This window comes from Macrotis lagotis, chromosome 4, assembly GCF_037893015.1.
Source record: "Macrotis lagotis isolate mMagLag1 chromosome 4, bilby.v1.9.chrom.fasta, whole genome shotgun sequence".
NCBI lineage: Eukaryota > Metazoa > Chordata > Mammalia > Peramelemorphia > Peramelidae > Macrotis > Macrotis lagotis.
The window spans coordinates 131,772,822-131,794,065 of NC_133661.1; the positions used below are offsets into that span (position 1 = coordinate 131,772,822).

Below are 21,244 nucleotides of genomic sequence, written 5' to 3' on the forward strand. Positions count from 1 at the left end.
CCTTATTAATGAACTGAGTGTTTATTCTCAAACAAGTCAATATTCATAAAGTTTATTGTTCATTTGCTTTTCTCTGTGAAGCTTAATTCCTATTTACCATTGTTCTCCCACAACATAGACTTTGTATCTGGAAACCAGATTCATAGATTGGACCATTTGACCCACTCCCTGACTATCCCAAAATTTTCATTGGATTGATGGAAAGGCTAATAAATCCCATATTTGTTATTCCCTTCCATTTGACTTATGCAAAGGGGAAAAAAAAAAGCAACCCTTCAACTTAGCATATCCATTATTAAAATTTGAACAGCTTGTGAAAAGATTTGTCTATGGGTCTTCCAGGTGAGGGAGGCAGTCCCTGTAACATTGCTGCACACTGGAAATTTTGCATTCTTTTTAATTTCCCAAATCAGTATTTTCTACTTTTGTTTCTTCACGAAGGGCTTTTGAAGACTTCTGGCTAGCTTAATGCTTTATATAAGGCTCTCTGTTCTACCATAGGCCTTTCAAAGCTAAAAAGGATCTCAGTGATCATTTGATCCAAATCTCTAATATTTTTTTAGGTGAAAAACTTAAAACCTGGGGAAGTTAAATCACTTGCACAGACAGGGTTACATACATACAATTTCACAGCTTCTTAGTATCAGTTCTAATACCAGAAGCTAAGTCTCTTGACTCCTCCTCCAGTGTTTTTTCCACCACATCCCAGCTGCCTTATTTAAATGGCTTTGTCAAATGTCAGGGTTGGGTCAAATCCAGAGAAGCTCTGACCTTTCATGCTTGAGTAAGAGGCAAACAGTTTGCTTTGATGGATTTTTCTTTTTTTCCTTTTAAATAGATTAGCAGAAAGGTATATATAGAGCTATGGACAGTTTTTAGATAGAGTCTGAATAAACATTTTTTCTGAGACTTCATTACATTTCTCCCTTTTGCCTCCATGGGTTTTGGGGGAAAAGAGGAGGTCAAAATCATAGCAAAACTTATGAAAAAGTTCTCAGTACTAGGACATACAGCTCCCGTTTAAAGGAAAAATTTGGAGCAAATCAAAATTACATTCTACTCACATAACATAGCCTTACAGAAAATCACTAGTTCACCCCATTTCCCTTAACCCAACTACTTGGGGCCCTCGTTTCCTCAGTGATTTGAATTAGATGACCTCTAATTTCCTTTCCCTCTGTAATACTTTATGACTTTATGACTTTGTATAGGTCTTATTCTAATCTATGGAATTGTTTTAGGATTCAGGCCATCTCTACAGGTGGTATAAAATATTTAACTCTTTATTATGCTGTGTGATTTTTATATCACAAAGCAAAAATATTTTTAAATGTTTGAGAAATTAGTTCAAAATGCAGAAAATACAGATTGGAACAGTTAAATATTTGAAAGAATATAAATTATTATTGTTATTAATAAGGATTTTCATTGTATATATATATATATATATTTCTGCTTAAGAAATTAATTACTCTTTCATCTGCATAATCTGCCTGCAAACTCTTTAATTTCATCTAATTGAGAACAGAGTATGTCTCATTTTTTGTCTTTGCAACCTCAGCACTTAGCATAGGGCCTGGCTTAACTGATTGGCAGATTAATCTTTTAGCTTCTAATGTCTAATATATGTTGTCAGTTCCCTGATTAAGTTAATTGAGGTTAAGATATAATCAACAAGGCTATTCCATGAAGGGGTCTTCAGATCCATGGTTTAATGCTGATAATTCTAGTTTTCATTTATCTAGGGTCTTCTACCCAAACTCAGTTTACAACTCCCAGATATTTTTGTGACATATAGGGTAACATCCACAGGGCAACCAAAAAAAAAAAAAACTAAGAGAGGGGTATATAATTCTCAAAATATTACTTCACCATGCCATGGTGGGAGTACATAAATTAGTAATCAAAAGAACTGGGTTCATTTCTCAACAAAATCACCTGTTAATCATGTGGCATTGGACACGTAATCACTTCTCTGAGCCTTCAAAAAATTAAGAAATGAAAGAAGAAAATGAAGAAAAGAATACTGGCTCTGTCCACTTCAGAGTACTGTGCTGAGGATCAGATGAGATAATATTCTCTGAAAACCATAAAGCATTGTACACATGTAAGGCATGAGCTTATTTCATCAGCAAGAATCATTGTTCTCTGCCTGGGAGCAAAAAGACACTCGGTCATGATTACTTTGGTCAAAAATACTCTGGGGAAATATTATGTTTGAATCAGACCTCTTGATTTTTCTGTTGCTGACAACTCTATATCCATGTCATCTGAGAATGTGTTTTCTGGTGTGGTGGGATTTTTTTTAATGTTATCCTTTTCCATTATAATCAACCCCTAAAATATAGTAAATCAAAGGCATAAAATTATCTAATCTAATTTAATTATTCATTTAACAGATGAGGAAACTGAGACCTAACAAGGTAAAATTATTTTACACAGGAATACATTTTCAACTCACTCATTGATGATGAACCTGCACTAGCAATAGATTTCAATGAACTGATTATCACTCTTTCATAAAGTTCCCTTGTTACCATCACTTTGTATTTATGAGAACTGTCTGGTTAGATTTAAGAATACAGTCTGTAACAATGATATAAAGAAAACAAATCCTAATTGGGCTATATGAGATTTAAATATATGACCTCATTAACACCAAATCTTACCTGGCTATATTCAGGGATGACTACCTTGGCAGGGAGATTACACCTTGACAATTAAGAATTGAAACCATTTTCGTGCAGCACATATGATGCATAGTAAAAGCCTGGTCATATGTTAGATGCTCAGTAAATCCTTTTTTTGAAATGAAGAAAATCTAGTTATATATTGGAAGATGCCAATACACCGCAAAGCTAAGTATCTTCCTTGACACTAGGAGAACAGGAATCCTCACTAATTACTTAAGAGCATGCATTCAGGCATCCCCAATCTGTAGCATGTTCTGGTTACATCAGTAGTCCTGACAGTATGAATGCAGAATCCTGTAAGCTTGGCAGGTGAACAGGAGAGGAATGGGTGTCTTTTCAAATGTAAATGTCAATGTAATTTTCAGACTCCATATCTATTCTGTAAATGATTTTGAATTTATTTTTCTTACAAAAGCCTTTCAGTTCAGCTGAAAGTTTAGGCTTAAGAACATAAATAGGCACAGCCCTTTCAACCAGTGGAGTGCATTAAATAGCCAAGGTAGGAAACCTAGCATAGTCCAAGTTAATGGATTTTTCAGGAAAACAGAGACAATTTCCTTAAACAGGGCTGCAATTTCTGCAACAAAATACATATAACAGCAATTTGGACTCCGCTGTAATAAGAGGCAAGATTTAATCCTTTTAATATTCACTGTAATAACATAGAACTGGAGTGTGCCCTTGTAGCATTCCCCCCAATGTATTCACCTCCAGTATGGGAGCTGCTGTGATAGAATGATATTTAATGTCTACTTGTTAGAGAAACCTCACGGCAGATGCTTAGAGAGAGGAATCTCAAGTGACCCCATAGGAGTTATGGGGAAGGTAGAAGAAGGAAAGAAAAGAGCAGTTATAATAAGCTCTAATGGAGTGATTCTGTTCCCACTACCCAAGACTCTCAAAGGAAATGTTGTGTCCCTCTTACATACCCTTGCTCCTCCCCAAGGTAACAAAGAGCATAGTCAGGGTACCAGAGATAGGAGAAGAAACAGAAATGCAATTTTGTCTACTTCCATCACAAGCTTCTTCTAAATCTCAGGGCTCCTTAGCATCACCATATCCTCCTCCAATCAAATCAAATATCAATAGATATTTATCAAAAGGTTACTAAATGGAAAGCCTTGTGTTAAGCTGCTGAAGATACCAAAATAAACAATCCCAGACCTTGAGGAACCTCCATTCTTTAAACAAAGTACAACCTTAGCACAAGCAAGAAAGTGCAAAAATAAATAACTAAAGATAAATTAAGGAGAGAGGATAAGGAAAGACCATATGTAAGAGGTGGCACAAGTTATGCTTTGAAATAAACCATGAATTTTGTGACTTGGAAGACCATTGTGCATGGAATATCATATAGGAGGAAGAGATAGCAAACCAATTTAACTGGAATGGAAAATATGAAATAAAAAAGTATATGAAAACTAAATTTTCTAATACCATTTAATGTGTCAGCCTGAGGCATTTATTGTTTATTCTAGAGGCAATATCGGAGCCATTAAAGATGTTTGAGGATGGGACTTACATGGTCAAATCTGTGTTTTAGGTATATCAAATTGGAAATTGTGGAGGATGGATTGGATAGAGCAAGAGACTGGGAGAGGGCAATCATTTAAGGAGTTTTTGTAGCAATTAGGAGAAAAAAAGCAATTAATATCTGAATAAGAGTAATGACTATATGAATGGAGAGAAGGAAACATGCCAGGGTTATTATGGAATTGGGGTCAACAAGACTAGGCAAATGATTAAATATAGGAGTTGAGGGAAAAGGAAGTCAAAGCTGTGTACTAGACTGTGAAGTTAACTGACTTTAAGGATGGTATTCCCTTCAAGAAAACATAAGGATGTGGGGGGGGGAATGAAATCTGTTTTAAATGCAAACAATTTGAGATTTGATGAGCTATCCAGAAAGAACTATCCAACATCAGGCAATTGATAATGTGTAATTGAAATTCAAATGAGACATATAGGAATGGTTTAGGGATGGGTACATAGATTTTTGAGTGCAAAGGCAATCATTTAATTCAAGATTGTTAATGACATCTCCAAGGAACTAGAGTATAGCAAGGGTTTGAAAAGAATCTTTAGAACTTGTCAGATTAACTACACTTAATAGGTAGAAAGAGAATGAGACCATGATTAAAGCTAAAAAAGCAATAGAATGGTCAGAAGCATAAAAGGAAAGCCAGAAGAAAAGTAGTGTCAATGAAACCAAGGAGTGGAAGAGAAAACAGGTTAGGAGAAAAAAAAAAGAAAGTGGTCAACCATATCTAAAGTTGCAAAGTAGTTAAGTAGAAGGAGGACTAAGGAAAAGGTCATCACATTTTTGTTGGAAATTGTAGATTAGGTAATCTGCTAGGAAGACAGCTACATCTGGTTGAAGAGTAAGCGGTGAGGAACTGGATGCAAAAAATGCAGATGACACTAATTTAACTGTGAAAGGGAAAATAAGGACACAGGGATTGTCTGGGAGGGCAATGGCCCTAGCAAGTGAAGGTGTGCTCCTTGACAGTAGATACTACTTGATTCACTTTTTTTTGGTATCCAAAATTAAACTATGTCTGGGACATTGTTTAATAAATGCTTTTTTGATTACAAATCAGGAAGAATTAATTGATCACAATCAGTGATTGATTGGCACATTTATATGTGGATCGGGAAGGAATGGGTGAATAAAGAAAGGTTAAAAATGAGAAAGGAAGTGATTAAGGAGATAAACTTCCAGAAGAGATGAGAGGATAAAATTAAGAGTATCAACTAAAGAGTTAGCCTTAGCAAGGAGAAGGCCCACCTGTCTGAGAGAGACTGAATTAAAGAAGTGAAGAATGAGGCATATGCCAGGTCTAGATTCAATTTAGATTCCTTTTTTTGGCTATTTTTTCATTTTTTTCCAGTTACATATAAAGATAGCTTTCAATATTCATCCTTCCGTAAGCTTTTGAGTTTCACATTTTTGTACCACTGTCCCTTCCCTCCCCACTTCCTGTGGCAACATACAATCTGATTTTTCTGGATACAGATGTCACTGTCCTTAGCAGGTTTCTCAGGATTTATCTCTGAACAGTTGAGAGGAGCTGCATTCATCCTACTTGATCATCTTACAATATTGTTGTTAAATGAACAGTGTTCTCTTGTCTCTGCTCATTTCACTCAGCATCAGTACATACAGGTCCTTCCAGGTTTCTCTAAAGTCCTGCCACTCATGATTTCTTACAGAATAATAGTTTCACATAAAATATAACTTTTTTAACTCTTCCCCAATTGATGAACATCCCTTCAATTTCCACTTCTTTGCCACTACTAAAAGAACTGTTATAAATATTTCTGAGCATGTAGGTCTTTCCCCTTTTTTATGATCTCTTTTGGATATAGACCTAGTAGTGGCATTGGACATAGTTCCAAATTGTTCTCCAGAATGACTGGATCAGTTCATGACTCCACTAACAGAACATTAGTATCCTAGTTTCCCCACATCCTCTCCAACATTGATCATTTTCCTTTTTTTGTTATTTTAATCAATCTGATAGGTGTGAGGTGATGTCTGATAGTTGTTTTAATTTACCTTTCTCTATTTAATAATGATTTAGATAATTTTATATGATTATAGATAACTTTAATTTCTCCATATGAAAACTGCCTATTCATATCCTTTGACCATTTATCAATTGGAGAATGATTTGTATTATTATAAATTTACCTCAATTCTCAATTTATTTTAGAAATGAGTCTTTTATCAGAAATACTAGTTGTGAAAATTGTTTCCCAGATTTCTGCTTTTCTTCTAATTGTGGTTGCATTGGATTTTATTTGTACAATTTTAATTTAATGTATTAGAAATTATCCATTTTGCTGCCCTTGTTTGGTCATAAACCCCTCTCTCCATAGATCTTTTGATGTATTTAAAATGCAATTCTATTCCTTGTTCTCCTAATTGGACCCTTTATGTCCAAATCCTGTACCCATGTCAACCTTATCCTGGTATAGAATGTGAGATATGCATCTCTGCTTAGTTTTTAACCATACCATTTTCCAGTTTTTCCAGCAATTTTTGTCATATACTGAGTTCTTATCCCAGAAGCTAGAATCTCTGGGTTCGTCAACCAATAGTCATTATTACTATTTCTTTTGTACCTACTGTAATCCATTGGTCCATTACCCTATTTCTTAACCAGTACCCAGGCAGTTTTGATGACTGCCACTTCAGAAGATAGCTTTAGATCTGGTATGGCATTTCTACCTTCCTTTGCATTTTTTTTCATAAATTGCCATGATATTCTTGACATTTTGTTCCTCTAGATGATTTTGATACTATTTTTAACTCTATAAAAGAGCTTTTCCCCCATAATTTGATTTCTGTGGCACTGAATAAGTAATGCAATTACGATATAATTGTCATTTTTATTATAGTAGTCTGACCTATCCATGAGCAATTGACCTTTTTCCAGTTGTTTATAGTAACTTTCTTTGTGTGAAAAGTATTTTTAATTGTGTTCATATAATTTTTTATTTTGTTTTGCAAGGTAGATTCCCAAGTTTTTTATGCTGTCTACAGTTATTTAAAGTGGAATTTTTCTTACTATCTTTTATATCCTGCTATATTTTATGTCCTGCTACTTTACTAAAGTTGTTAATTGCCCTGATATATTCCTAATGTTGATGTATTTAAAATACAATTCTATTTACTCGACTTTGATGTCCATAAAATTTTCCAGGGACATATGTATAAAACTAGGGAAACCTATATTTTCAACATCCTTCCCAAACAAACTTCTTGGTAGCAGATGGCTTAACAGTTTGATACACTCTAATAATTCATTGCTTATAAGCAATGAACTGATCACCAGGGTGGGCAATGGGAAGGAAATCATGGGGCCTAAATAGGTCCCTGAATAGATTTAACTCTTCCTGGCTCTCCAGAGGAATAGGCTCATTGAAAACTGTCACTTACTATGAACCATTCCGAATTTAAATCAGTTTTGAATTTCCCTTTCTTTGCCTAGGAGACACTGGAGAATCAATATATATATATATATATATATATATATATATATATATATATATATATATACATATATATATATGGTAAATAGTTGTCATGGTATATATATATATATATATATATATATATATATATATATATATATATAGTAAATAGTTGTCATGGTCCTCCTCTGAACTGGGTACATTTCAGCGACCATTAAGGTACTTGTTATCCTGGAAGGTGGTAGAAAATCTTCAGATTGTATGTTGGGAATGGAGAGGATGCCATGAAGTTAAGATTTGTTTAGGTCTGCAAATAACCCAGTCTTGCCACAACAAAGGAGAAGCAGGTTAGGCTTATTAAATCACATGGTATCAGAGGTTTAACGAGGCTTTCCAATAGAACTACTTTTTCAGGGTCCTTGATTGTGGTAACAAGCCTCTGAAAAGGGAGTGCTAAAGGGAAGTACTGACAGCATCTTGCCTGCAGGACCCAGGGGAGTTGTGCTGATCTAATTAAAATTGGTAAGAAAGCACCTTTCCCGCCCCACCTTGAGCCCAAAGACAACCACTCCCCCCACTAACCCACAAGTAGGTGGATCAGCATCACCTCCGAAGGCAGGTGGCCGATGAAGAGCAACCCAACAGAGCCCAACACTGAGTGTCTCTCCCCTCTTCCAGGCTTCATCCCTCCTCCCTTGATCTTCGGGGCTGGCATTGACTCCACCTGCCTGTTCTGGAGCACCTTCTGCGGGGAGCGGGGAGCCTGCGCCCTCTACGACAACGTGGTGTACCGATACCTCTATGTCAGCATCGCCATCGCCCTCAAGTCTTTCGCCTTCATCCTCTACACCACCACGTGGCAGTGCCTGAGGAAAAATTATAAACGATACATCAAAAACCACGAGGGTGGGCTCAGCACCAGTGAGTTCTTTGCCTCTACTCTGACCCTAGACAATCTAGGGAGGGACCCTGTGGCCCCAAACCAATCACATAGGACAAAATTTATCTATAACCTGGAAGATCACGAGTGGTGTGAAAACATGGAATCTGTTTTATAGTGACTCAGGAAGGACAAACTATATTAGTAATTAAAGGGTCCTTTTTTTTTCTTAAAAAAAATAAAATAAAGTTTTAAAAAATGGAAACATACACACACAACAACAACAACAACAACAAACAAACAACAAACACTGTTGTCCTTTTCTCAAAATCATAGCCAGACAAGATTCAGAATAATGAGATCTTTGGGATCATGCCATTGACATTCTTCGGGAGCAAGGCAGGAAATGCCACCAGGTCTTGGTGGCAACCCTTTGAAGGTTCAAAGGTGGTCTCTAGAAATGCCATCAGCTCCAAGCAACAGGGAATAATGGTGGCCAGTTCAGCAAATGGACAGTTTTTTGGACATAAAATATCATCTTATTAAAAAAAAAAAAGTTGACATTTCCAGGATAAGCACTAGTGACACTCTATGCCACCTCCTCCTTCAATATGGGGCAGGGAGGAAGCAAGAGAAGAGGGGGGTGGGATATCTGCTCCCCTCTAACCTTTGCAATATGGGTCACTGTGTAGACAACTCACCCAGTCTGCATGTTGTTCCAGGCCCCAGAGTTCTCTCAGCGATGTTATTGGGTGATCTGTGCTGGAGTCAATAAATGACACTCCTCACCAGCCGTATTTCCATGTTCAAAAAGTTAGAAAACTGAGAGAGTGAGGGGAGAGTGGAGTGTGTATGTTGGGGAATGTAGGGTTCATCCTTCCTCCATCTACACATCCAGAAGGTGAGAAGTTTCCACCTCCTCCCAAGCCTCACAGACCTCAGGATGTGCTGGGTCTTCTCAGTGGCTATGACTGACAGGGCTCAGAGCCACAGAGACCCAAATTTAGTACAAGTCATTTGCTTACATTTGCCAAACATTTTGCCATTTTTAAATGGGTATGGATTTCAAACAGTTGTATGTATAATCTCTAATACTATTTTTAACTATTTCCAAAAGCTATGTTAACCTTTCAGTCACTAACAGAATTCTATAAGAGGACTTTATTATTATATGCTGGTCGCTTTCCTTTTTTTTTCTTTTTAATGCACCAAAAATATAATGTGATTCAAGGGATGCAATTAATCTATTGTAATTTTTATCCTTTTATCTTCATTCTGATATACTACAAAGCCAGTAAGAAAAATACATGCTACCAAAAAAAAAATCTTCAGAGAGAATGGATGCAGTCTCTCTCTTTTAAAAGAACCATAATTGGGATAACAGGGGAGAAGGTAATGAAATGCAAACTTGCCTTTTCTCTTTAATCTCCATGCTCACTGTCATGAAGGAGCCCCCTTTATATTCACTACATTTTAAAAGTATTATTTGCAGTCTGTAAAAGCTCACTTAGGTGGTGTTGTGGGTATCTGTATACACATGTGTGGAGCATTTTTTAATGAAAGGAAAAGGGAAATGGAAAATATATCTTGGGCTATTATTCACGAGCACAAGCTGTTGAATAGCCAGGGGTGTCCCAGTTTAATGAATCTTCCCACAAAATACTGAAAGCTACCCCATTTTTCAATGGATTAAAATGTCAACAATGTGTTCAAGGTCAGTCCCAATTTAAGAGGCCTTTGTCCATGCATTTTGAAAGTGACTGAACTTCAAGCATTTAAAGAAAAACTTATTGTTTGGAATAAGAATCCCCTGAAAAACCTCTTGCTGGCAGAAGACTAAGTTTTTGTGGGCAATCTTGGCCAGGCACATGTGCGCACACACACACACACACACACACAAACACATAGCATGTGGGCCTATTCAACTGTGCTCCATACTTGTTTGATGACCTGGTCTCAAATGTGGCATTCCTATGAACTTGGCTTAGAGCTGTCCCCAAGAGATTTTCCTTCACTCAGGCATTCATAGTTCACATTTGGGGTTAAACAGCAAGGAAAAGAAAATCCTAAAGGAAAAGGACACTGTGCCAAATACTCAACAACCACAGTAAATGGGGAGATTTGATTCCAAGTACAGAACCATACAAAATCACCAAGCAAAGAGGAACAAAAGAGAAAGAGGATTGTATAGATAGTACTGTGGTCAGCTGCCTGGGAGATGATGCTTTTTGAAAAATAGTTCCTGAATCTATTTAATTCTGGTAATAGTTTCATCAATTAAAATATACATGCTCATCCACCAATTACATAATTGATAGGGGTGATAATTCTATAGCAAATCTAAAAATATATATGGTTGTTAATTCTGATATTTTTCTATACAAGGTGGTATTTTGCTTTGTTTTATCCTTTTATTTTGAAAATATATTGTTGGTAGATCACTGACTGACCTGTTCGTTGTTCCATTCTTGGGCAGAATCATCAAGGTTCAGGTATTTAGCCTTTCTAGATGCCGTATAATTCTTTTTCAAAATCTTTAAAACCATTTGCCAACTGGATTTTTCCTAAAAATTCTCGAATATATAAGACTATCGATGCTGGAATAATACTAGACTAACAGAAAACAACTCAAGGACAATCAAATACCCTATCTTTCAAAGAAGGCTCCAGAAATGTCACCTTTTGAAAATTAAATTCTGTTACTTAGTGAAGGGAAACGTCAGCTCTTTTCTGGCTTTTTTTTGCACTTAAGAGAAACACTGCCACATTTCATGACCACAGCCAACTTTTCCTTTGTTTGTAAGTGATGTCAATGTTTGAGTGTGGGAAAGGATGCATCTAGTTTGATTTCCAATGGGCTTTACAGCCATTAGGATGGAAGGGAAAAGCAAGGAGGCAGAACTTCTCCTAGCAATAGAGGGTTCATAGGTTTTGTCTTCTCTTTTTGAATCTCATCTCCTATTTGGCAGGATAAGTCACTTAACTAAAATGTCTGAGGATAGATAATGTATCCTTTCCCTCTTGGAATTTTGATAAGGTTTTTAATGCTACATAAAGATCAAGATCTTTTAACTATTGTCCTAATATACTATCATCCAGAAAAGTATTCCCTTTAGAAATGATTCACGAAAAATTGGGAAGGGGGGAAATCATACCTTAGAATTATTTTCCCTAGATATCTTTTAATTCCCCAGAATCAATGAGAAAGCCTTATCACTTTCTTCACCATTTAAAAAATTAAGGTGGCATTGCATGCTGAGCAGCTGGCCACTTTAAAGGGCTTGAATAAAAACCTCAGAAAAGGGTTCATGAAAAAGGGAAGAACACATCTTCCCTAAAGCATTCCTTATCCCCTGCCCTCAAGGAGTTTGTTGATATGACTAAATAGACAAAATAAAAAGGGAGAGAAAATCATTTAAGATCAAAAGAGATTTTAAATGTATGCACATGTGTTGACATACATGCATACACATATATATACACATATATCACTTTTTAAACTTTAAAGCACTATATAGACCAAGAGGTTTTTATGGTATATTAAGATCCCATGATATTCTGTCTTCTGACCACCCACCTTCTCTCTTTCCTTTTCTTCCTCCTCTTCCTGCCCTTCCTCTTTCTTTTCCTGAGACTTTTTTTACTGACACATCATTTTGAGTCCTAGTTCAGTTTAAATTATGGGCTTTAATCAACAATGGACCTACACACACACACACACACACACACACACACACACAATAACAATTCTATACTACAACAACAGATTACTGCAGATTGTTTCCAAGAGACAGATTCTTCTGTAGTTGGGATTTAATATTTCCAATAATATAAAAGTATAGGTGACATTTGTGGTTAGCTATTGTATACATAAGAATTAGGGGAATCCTTAAAATGAAAGAATCCTTGCTTAAATACCTCATAGAGTTCCCATGAAGACTTTTTGTGGGGAAAATGGTTTTGCTCCTTTGAATACAAGTTTTACAGACAAATCTCCATGTTGCCTTTTGCTGTTTCCATCAGATTGCAGTTTCCTTTATTTTACCTTTGTAGATATAGTATACTATATTCTGCCACAAGCAGATCTTTGCTTTGTGAATGGAACCCTCAGAGAATACCTCAGGAATATTAAGCAATAATGGCTACCATGTGGAATAAACCACAGATGCTCTTCTATAGTTAAACTAGAGACAATAGGCACCATAGATCAAGTTCTGTCTTTTCTTCCAGGAAACTAAGTCTTACTTTACTTTAGTTCAGAAGAATGAGTGACTACTGAACAATGAAGAAAATGCTATCTGCCTTGCTCTAATTCTGGTTTCAGCCTATCTTCAATGGACTCAGAAATCCACTTGTCTGAAAAGAATACAGAAGTTGAAGAGCATTGCCTCAGAGATACTGCCATTGTCTGGCTTGGCCTTTATTTGTTTACTTTCACAGGTCACTTTTGTCAACCTTATGTTAGAAGCAATTCAAACATTCAGAAAGTGTCAAATGGTGAGGAAAGATAGCTATTGACCAAGATTGACCAAGAGAATTAATTTTAACACATAGACTGAGAACTTAGTGTGGGTCTCAGCATATGAGAAGAGATTCCAGAGACAGTTATCATAATAAAGGTGAAAACATAGATTAGACTAAACTCCTTGAGAGCAGGGACTGTTTGGGTTTGAGGGGGTGTGGTTTTGTTCTTGTTTTATTCTTGATTTTTTGTTTTTTATTTTTTTGTTTTCTTTGCCTTTCTTTGAATTCCCAAAGGCCGGCACAAAGTAGACTTATTGATTTAAATTGTTAGGAGACCAAGGATATGCCCAAGGTGAAAAAATCCTAGTTTGTGTGACTCTTAGCCTTTTTCAAATACTTGCTTCATTTCCTTCTTTTCTCTTATCTGTCATTCCCAAGTACATTCAATTTTCTATTACTGAGTCAGCTCATTAACACAGGATCATAGATTTAGAACAGGGTTCTTAGCCTTTTTGTGCCATAGACCCCTTTGGCAGACTGGTAAAGCTTATGATCCTCTCAAGAATAATGTTCTTAAATGCATGAAATAAAATACATGAAGTTATAAAGAAAATCAAAACATGTATACATATATGTATATATATATGTTTGTGTGTGTGTGTATATATATATATATACACACACACACAAGCATATATGGGCAGTTAGGTGGCACAGTGGATACAGGTAATGCAGTGGACAGAACACTGGACTTGAAATCAGGAAGACTGATCTTCCTTAGTTCAAATCTTACCTCAGGCCTTTACTAACTGTGTGACCCTAGGCAAATCACTTACTCCTATTTGCCCCAGTTCCCTTATCTGTAAAATGAGCTGGAGAAGGAAATACAAACCACTCCAGTATCTTTGCTCCCCCAAAATGAAGCTTTTCACCCTGGCCTAGAGGGCTGGGATACTATTTAGACCTCGTGTGGATGAATCCAGTAAATAAATCCAGTAAAAAAGTAAACCCATATCAAAGAATCCACAAGTGTAGAGGATGTCCCATAGAACAGAACCCTTGACATTGTTGGCATTTCTGAATTAACATCCTCTTCATCCCAACTAAGTATGTTGTTGTAGAATTTTGTGATGTGGTTCAAACTGTGATATTTAATTTGAGGTTTATTCAGATCCATAAAAGAATCACATTACAACGGAGATTCTGGCATAGTTTTGGCTAAATCATTTTTTTTAACCAAGAAGAAATTTGAATGGGAAGTCAAGAATGCTCCTCCTTGTACCAAAGCTAACAAGAGTGCAAAAGGGGTCAACACTGTACAAACCCCTTCCTTTCTTCTTGGTTGATGAAAAATCTTTCATGATGAGAAAGATAAAAGAGGCTAACAAAGGGAAAAGTCTAAATCTGTTGACCTTGAATAATGTGGTAGTACATAAGGACAGATAACTGAGACCTTTGAAGACTAAACACTGTTTATTTGAGATCAAAATATTTTGCCTCTGAAAACATTGATGAATAAAGCTTTTCTCCCCCCTTCCACCAATTATTGTCAGAAGAAAGTTGCATGTTGTCCATTTTGGAATGAGTCTGCATTACTAGACATGAATTGGATGCATGCAACTACAACAGCTACCATATCCAGGTGATTTTGTTGGCTACCTGAAAAGAGGCCCTTGTTTCAAAGCACTAAGGGAACAACATACCCACAAAATGAAATATATCATCTGAAATAGTCCTGGGAAGTTGGATATTATCACTAACTGTGACCTCTCTGATCTTACCCTTCTAAGCCATTGGGAGTAGCAGCAAATGTTCTCAGGGAAACAATCAAAAGACAAAAAAAAATGTTGATATATGATAACCCATTTTGAAAGTACTATGGCAAATATAACTTAATTACACATCAAAGTTCTTTCCATAACTGTAATCCCCATGGAAAATCTGTGCAGGTATTATTCCCATTTTACAAGTGAGGAAACTAAGGCTCAGGAAAATTAACTGATTTATCCATAGTGAAATAATGATTAAGCAACCAAGATAGAATTAGAACCCAGAAACTCTCCTGACTTCAGGTCCATTATTTTTTTCCACTAGATTTTCCTGTCCATGTATATTTGCATGTGATACATTCAAATGGTGACATGAATGGTATATGAGTTATGTTAAGAAATCTTATGTTATGTTAAAATAAGTTGTTAAGAAATTATCAGATATCATTCATTGTCTTTGATTATTTTTTTAAAATTTTTATTAAAGATATTATTTGAGTTTTACAATTTTCCCCCAATCTTGCTTCCCTCCCCCCACCCCCACCCCACAGATAGCACTCCATCAGTCTTTACTTTGTTTCCATGTTGTACCTTGATCCAAATTGGGTGTGATGAGAGAGAAATCATATCCTTAAAGAGAACAGAATTCTCAGAGGTAACCAGATCAAACAATAAGACATCTGGGTTTTTTTCCAAATTCCTTGATTCTTTTTTAAGGGTCCGATGCTCAAGATCTTTTCCCCAATATGAATGAGTATTGGTAACAAATGGAGCTTGGCTTTGACCTGAAAGCTTTAAAGGTAGATATAAGATATATGATTAGTATAATGAGACTGATCTCTGTTTTCAGATTGTAAGTATTGAAACAAAATTGCACTGATATAATGAATAGTTCTAGTTTCATAATGACTTCAAGGTCAACAAAATGTTGTTAAATTCTTATAATAGTTTAATTAACAGATTTTGCATAGTTTGACAAAAGGCAAAATAAAAAGCCTAGCTCATCTTTTGCTAGAAGAAAATTTACAGCTTTGAATATTTGCTACAGTACAGCTCTGGATTATTAGAGTACACACATACACACACACACACACACACACACACACACACACACACACAAACAGAGTAGCCTAGTCTAGTTTATGCAAAATAGTATGTTAGTAAATGTTTATGAATCATTTTTCTAAAAATGCAACTCCTGCTTTTAGGTATAATCTGCATTATTAACATGTTCACCATTATTTTCTTAAGTCTAGATAGCCAACAAAATAGTAATCCAAACCCTGACTAGTACAATTTGCCAATTTCCAAGATGGTAATATTTACACTAAAATTTAACAATTGGCTCCTCCAAGCTAATACAGCTGGCTTCAATACTTTGCCTGTACTTCATTTTTTTCAAATATGCATGATTTCATCAATGTGAGTATTTCTGCCATCTTTGCATATTGCTACCTCTTCATACCTGAGTTGATGATCTCTATGAGTTTTGTGGATGTTAAAAAATCAGAACAAACCAAGCAGCCCATATCTTTCTAAAATTGAGCTAGGCTAATTCTCCAATGACAAATTTATACTTCATTACTAGGCCCCATTCACAAAATCATAGGTATCTAGATAGAGAGCTTCAAGAGACTTTAGAAGCCATTTATTTGACCACCACCTTCACCCTATCATTTTGTAAATGAGAACACTGAGGTTCAGAATCATGAAATGACTTTTGCAAAAGACATCCAGGGAGTAACTCCAAATTCAGCTTTTTTACCCCCATCTGTGTTCTTTCTAGCTTAATAAACCCTTCCAGACCTTGTACTCTATTAGCATTACCCTTGAGAACCCAGGATCACCTCTGTGCCTCAGTGAAGCATGATAGAATTTGAGTGAAAGAAATTTATACCTGACAAAATAAAAAGAGATCTGTACAGAGATAGAATTGCCATAATCAATTCATTTTTATTTTTATTCCTAGTGCCATAAGATGTATTGGAATTGTGCCATATGGAGCACCTCCAGTAGAAGAAAAATCCAACTTAACCATGTTCTATTCCAACCCTTCTTAATGAAAGCAGTTGTATGTATGAATGTGTCATTTCTGATTCTAGGAAGTGCAGAAGACCTGCCAGTCATGATTCCAGTCTAGCAGAATCTAATTCTGAGCCTCAGTTTCAATTATCTCATCCTCCCCCCCTTGTAACAAAGTCTTCCCAGAGAGACAATTAGCATCTAAGAAACTATCATAGGGGATGAAATGCCCAGGAAAAAGAGACATCCCAACCAGGGAATGTAAGAAGAAAATTTCTTGGAATGATTGATTGATGGAAAGAGGGTCTCTTTGTAAAATTTTGTTAGAGGTTGTAAATGTCCAAAATTTAATAAGCTTCCAAAAAACATTTAATCAAATCTCCTTACCAAACAATAGGATCCTCAGTATATTCTCAAAAGTTGATGTTTCCCAATTTACTCATCATTCTGGCATATTCATACTGACAATTGTGTTAACTTCAAGAACCCAGCCATATCAATCCTTTCCATTTCCTCCTCTCTGCTCCCATCCCCATCAAATTCAAAGACTTTAGACAACTTGGGTTTTTCAAGGAGAGTTAAGGAGAAAAAAAATATGTTTCTGCCCTTTACTCAAAACTTAAGATGTTTTTCCTTCCCAGGCAAGAATTCATCTACAAAGAGTACCATTTCTTCCTTTCAGTGGCATCTTTTGTATCACTAAGGACAAAGTCCATAAAGGAAAAATAGAAGAGTTGTGACCTTTCTAACCCCATACAGCGCCTAGCATTAAACATAAATGTGGCATGCCATAGTCATTGAGATAAGAGCAGCTCATAAATAATCAATGAGAATGCAGCTGGTCCTTAGAGCCAGTTTAAAGAAACCTCAGTACTTCCTTTATACTGGAATAAGGACTTAAAATTTTTGTTCCAGCAAGAAGGCTGTTTGGCTCACCAGACACTGTGACTTGAAGAAAACAGAGACTGAGTCCAAAATGTTGGGAGAGAGAAGAAATCTTTAAGGAGTAAAAGTGTGTTTGTATGTTTGTGTGTATATATGTGTGTGTGTTTCTGTCAATAATTTACATCTAATAATAGATGTCTATCATACCTTCCATCTAGGCTATATATGTCATATAACACATAATGCTAATCCTATGACTCAAAATATTTTCACAAATAATTGCCACATAATAAGAATTGGGACAGATGTTTATGACTCAAATATGTGCTAATTCCTTTAGCAATAACTGGGGCATATAGAATAAACCCATTCTGCTAGATCTTAATATAAATATGCTCAGAAGCGTTTTTCCTTTTTTTCTTTTCCAGAGAGTTTTGGCCATCCAAGAGGTACTTAGGCTCCAACTTCTTTGGGACTCAGGATCCAGCTCCCTTGAGGAGAATCAGAGAAGTCAGAGCTCCATTAGAGAATGCTGAAACTCAGACAGAGATTCTTTATTCTGGCTAATAAGTCAGGGGAAAAAAAAGGAGCCAGGAATGGCTATCCCCCTTGTTTTCATTTTCTTCCCTCCTCACCCCTTTGGAACTCAAAGTAACAGTCTCCTGAGAAAGAGAAAGAAGAACAAATATGCATCGTGTTTACTATCAAAAGACTCCTTCATTATAAGTTAATGACCTGGTCTAGAGACTTAAAATTCTTTCTCTTCCTCTTCTTCCTCCCCTTCATCTTACATTTGCCATTCTCCACACCAACTTTTTTGTCTCATAATTCTACTGTGTTACGTCTCCACTCACCTTTCTTATAACTGTCAAAATCAATGAAACCTTCTTTTCCACCACTATCATATATGTGCATATGCATATATATGTTGTCTTCTCAATGAGAATGTAATCTCCTTAGGGCAAAGACTAATTCAGCTTTTTTATTTGTATTCCCAGTACTTAGTACACTCATTCATCACAATAATATGATCATGCACCCAAGGGTTTCCCTTTTAGCTTACCTAGAGATTGTGTACTCTATGAGATCTCTCTTGTGCTAATCTAAGCTCCAAGCACAGGCCTATGAAAAGCTGTACAGATAACTCCTGGTAGTGAGAGATCTTGGCAAGATTTCTCCACATTTACTTCCTCAAACCAACCATCACTCCAGGATAACTCTGATCCAGTGTGATACATACTTTCATACTCCACACCTCTTCCTTTGGTTCTCAAGGAAATGTTGCTCAAGTGCATCAGGAAAACTGTTTTCTTGGCTGGCTATGGATGACTTGGAGCTCAAACAGCTCTTCCAAAATAAATCAAAGCTTAAGAGGGAATAAAAATCATGTAGGTCAACTCAGTGAAGAAAAAGCACATGCTCAATAGAGTTTGAGTGTGATATTCTGTATTTTTGCAGCTTATATTTTCCAGATGGGCAGTTTAGAAATATGCTATGTGAAATACATACTGTAAGATTGGTAAAAATTATATTAAAATACTATTTTCCTTCTTTATCGTCTTCTCACTACAATCTCAATTTTCAGTGATCCTCAGAGAATTTCGTTGTGTGTGTGTGTGTGTGTGTGTGTGTGTGTGTGTGTGTGTGTGTGTAAATGAGTGTGAGCTTCACCTGCTATACTTGTGATATTCAGAATACTGGCCATTTGCTAGTAATGAAGATAAGATCAACCTAATACTACACCCCACCTCTTTTTCTGTTTCATGTTACCTTTTTAAAAATTATGGAAAAGGATTAAGATATTGCAAGCTAAAGTGCTGAAAAATCATAGGAGAGATTAGAAGATGGGGGGCGTTGTTTGGAGAAAGCTGGCTGTGAAGAAAAGTGGGAGTGAATGTTTGACAGTGAGCAGATAAGAAGTCAAGTCTTTACTGGCTCCAAATGGAGGACAGATGAAACTGTAAGTTCTGGAGGAAATAAAGAAAATGCTGGGAGTTTTTAGATCATCATGAGGTTTGAAAACCCCCCTTGACAAAAATAACAAGTAATCACGGGGAAAAATTGATTTTGTCATTAGAATAAACTCTCCACTAAGCCCTCAATGTTTATTTCTTTCTGATGTTCTGCTCTCTGGGAGCTTATCACTTGAATTATTTCCCAAAATGAAATAACTAGTTTATTAATCTAAAAAGCTTTCCATCTTCACTTTGAACCTTTCATGAAACTTTCCAATTGAGTATAATTTATTAATCACCACAAAGTTCTTTCTTGGAAAGCAAAGACAGTCAGACCAAAAACATCAAACTTGAGCTCTCACCTCACCTTGGAGTCTGATAGAGTTTGGAAAGAGAGTTTTGAAGTGGTAAGTTCGGCCTAACTCTCTACAGACTCGATTAATGGAATTGGTTGGATCCATGGGGGCTCCTTTGGCCCTGCTGTGTTATTTATGTGTTTGTTTATTTTTACGAAGTAAAGTGATTTATTCTCTCCAGCAGGAAAATCCCAGGAAAATGAAATTTCAACAGACTTCATCCTGATATCTAAAGATGCTGAAGCTGCTGAAAAAAGTGGCTGTGTGGGGTCTCTTGGGAACTGGGGCTCATTTGCATTGAAACAGAGCTGAAGGTGGGAGGAAGAAGGCCTGTTGCCTAAGGCATCAATGTTTTTACTCCAGAGTTTCAGATATTTTTTTAAAACAAAAGTATGATCTCCTCTTCATTTAATATTTTCCTCAGTTAAGTAATCTGCTGATGGGAATAGGGAAAGTATTGTCCTTCTCTACTTTTCCATCACCTTACATAAGATATCTTAGTTCTCATTTAATAGTCATGAAGGTGATCATCTGTAGACCATCTAGGTCAACCACTTGCAGTTACCTCAAACCTATTTGAATTTCTTGACTTAATAGGAGACTTAAACTAATAAACACTACCGTTCCTTTTTCAATTGGGTAAAGGGTAATATGGAGCAATGTCAGAAACATTGGCCATCCTGTAGGTAGCCCCATAGGTCATGACAATTCTAAATTTATTTACGTTTTATAAATCCTGATCTACATATGAATACCCAAATTGAAGTTTTTTCAGTCCTAATGAAAGAAAACAGAATCTTCCCAATTATTTAACATGACCATAATCCAGAAATCAATGTCTGTATTCTTTAGAAGCTACTTCTGATTATGAAGCAAAAAAATTTAGATTCTTCATCAAGAGAGAATAAATCACTCCACTCTTTTGATGTTCAGACACAGACATTGGAGAGTGGTATAAAGGCATGTAATTATTTTTTATTATTATTATTATTATTATTATTACCATTATCATTATTAATTATTGCCAATAATTGGGTTTTATATATGATATCATATTATATTATGTAATTAATTCTACAATAATAATAATAATAATGATATCAACTGACATGAATATGCTGTGTTTAGGTTTTTGAAAAGGGTTTTCCTCATAACTTCTGAGATGGACAATTATATCATTATAAACCCAATTTTATAGATGAGAAAACTGAGGTCCAGAGATTGGGGTTCCTGATCATTA

The 21,244-nt window shown here is 36.0% G+C and overlaps 1 protein-coding gene across 2 annotated transcripts in view; it reads left to right on the forward strand.

The window, feature by feature from the left end:
* The window catches only part of SLCO3A1 (solute carrier organic anion transporter family member 3A1), a 361,805-nt gene extending 340,952 nt beyond the window's left edge, over window positions 1-20,853 (forward strand). Inside the window, exons 10-11 of one of the 2 annotated variants that reach the window (XM_074234149.1) lie at window positions 8,352-8,594; window positions 18,122-20,853. In XM_074234149.1, coding sequence (XP_074090250.1) covers window positions 8,352-8,594; window positions 18,122-18,150 — 272 coding nt within the window. In that variant the 3' untranslated portion in view covers window positions 18,151-20,853. The other variant, XM_074234148.1, reaches the window with a different exon arrangement.
* The last annotated feature ends 391 nt before the right edge of the window (window positions 20,854-21,244 follow it).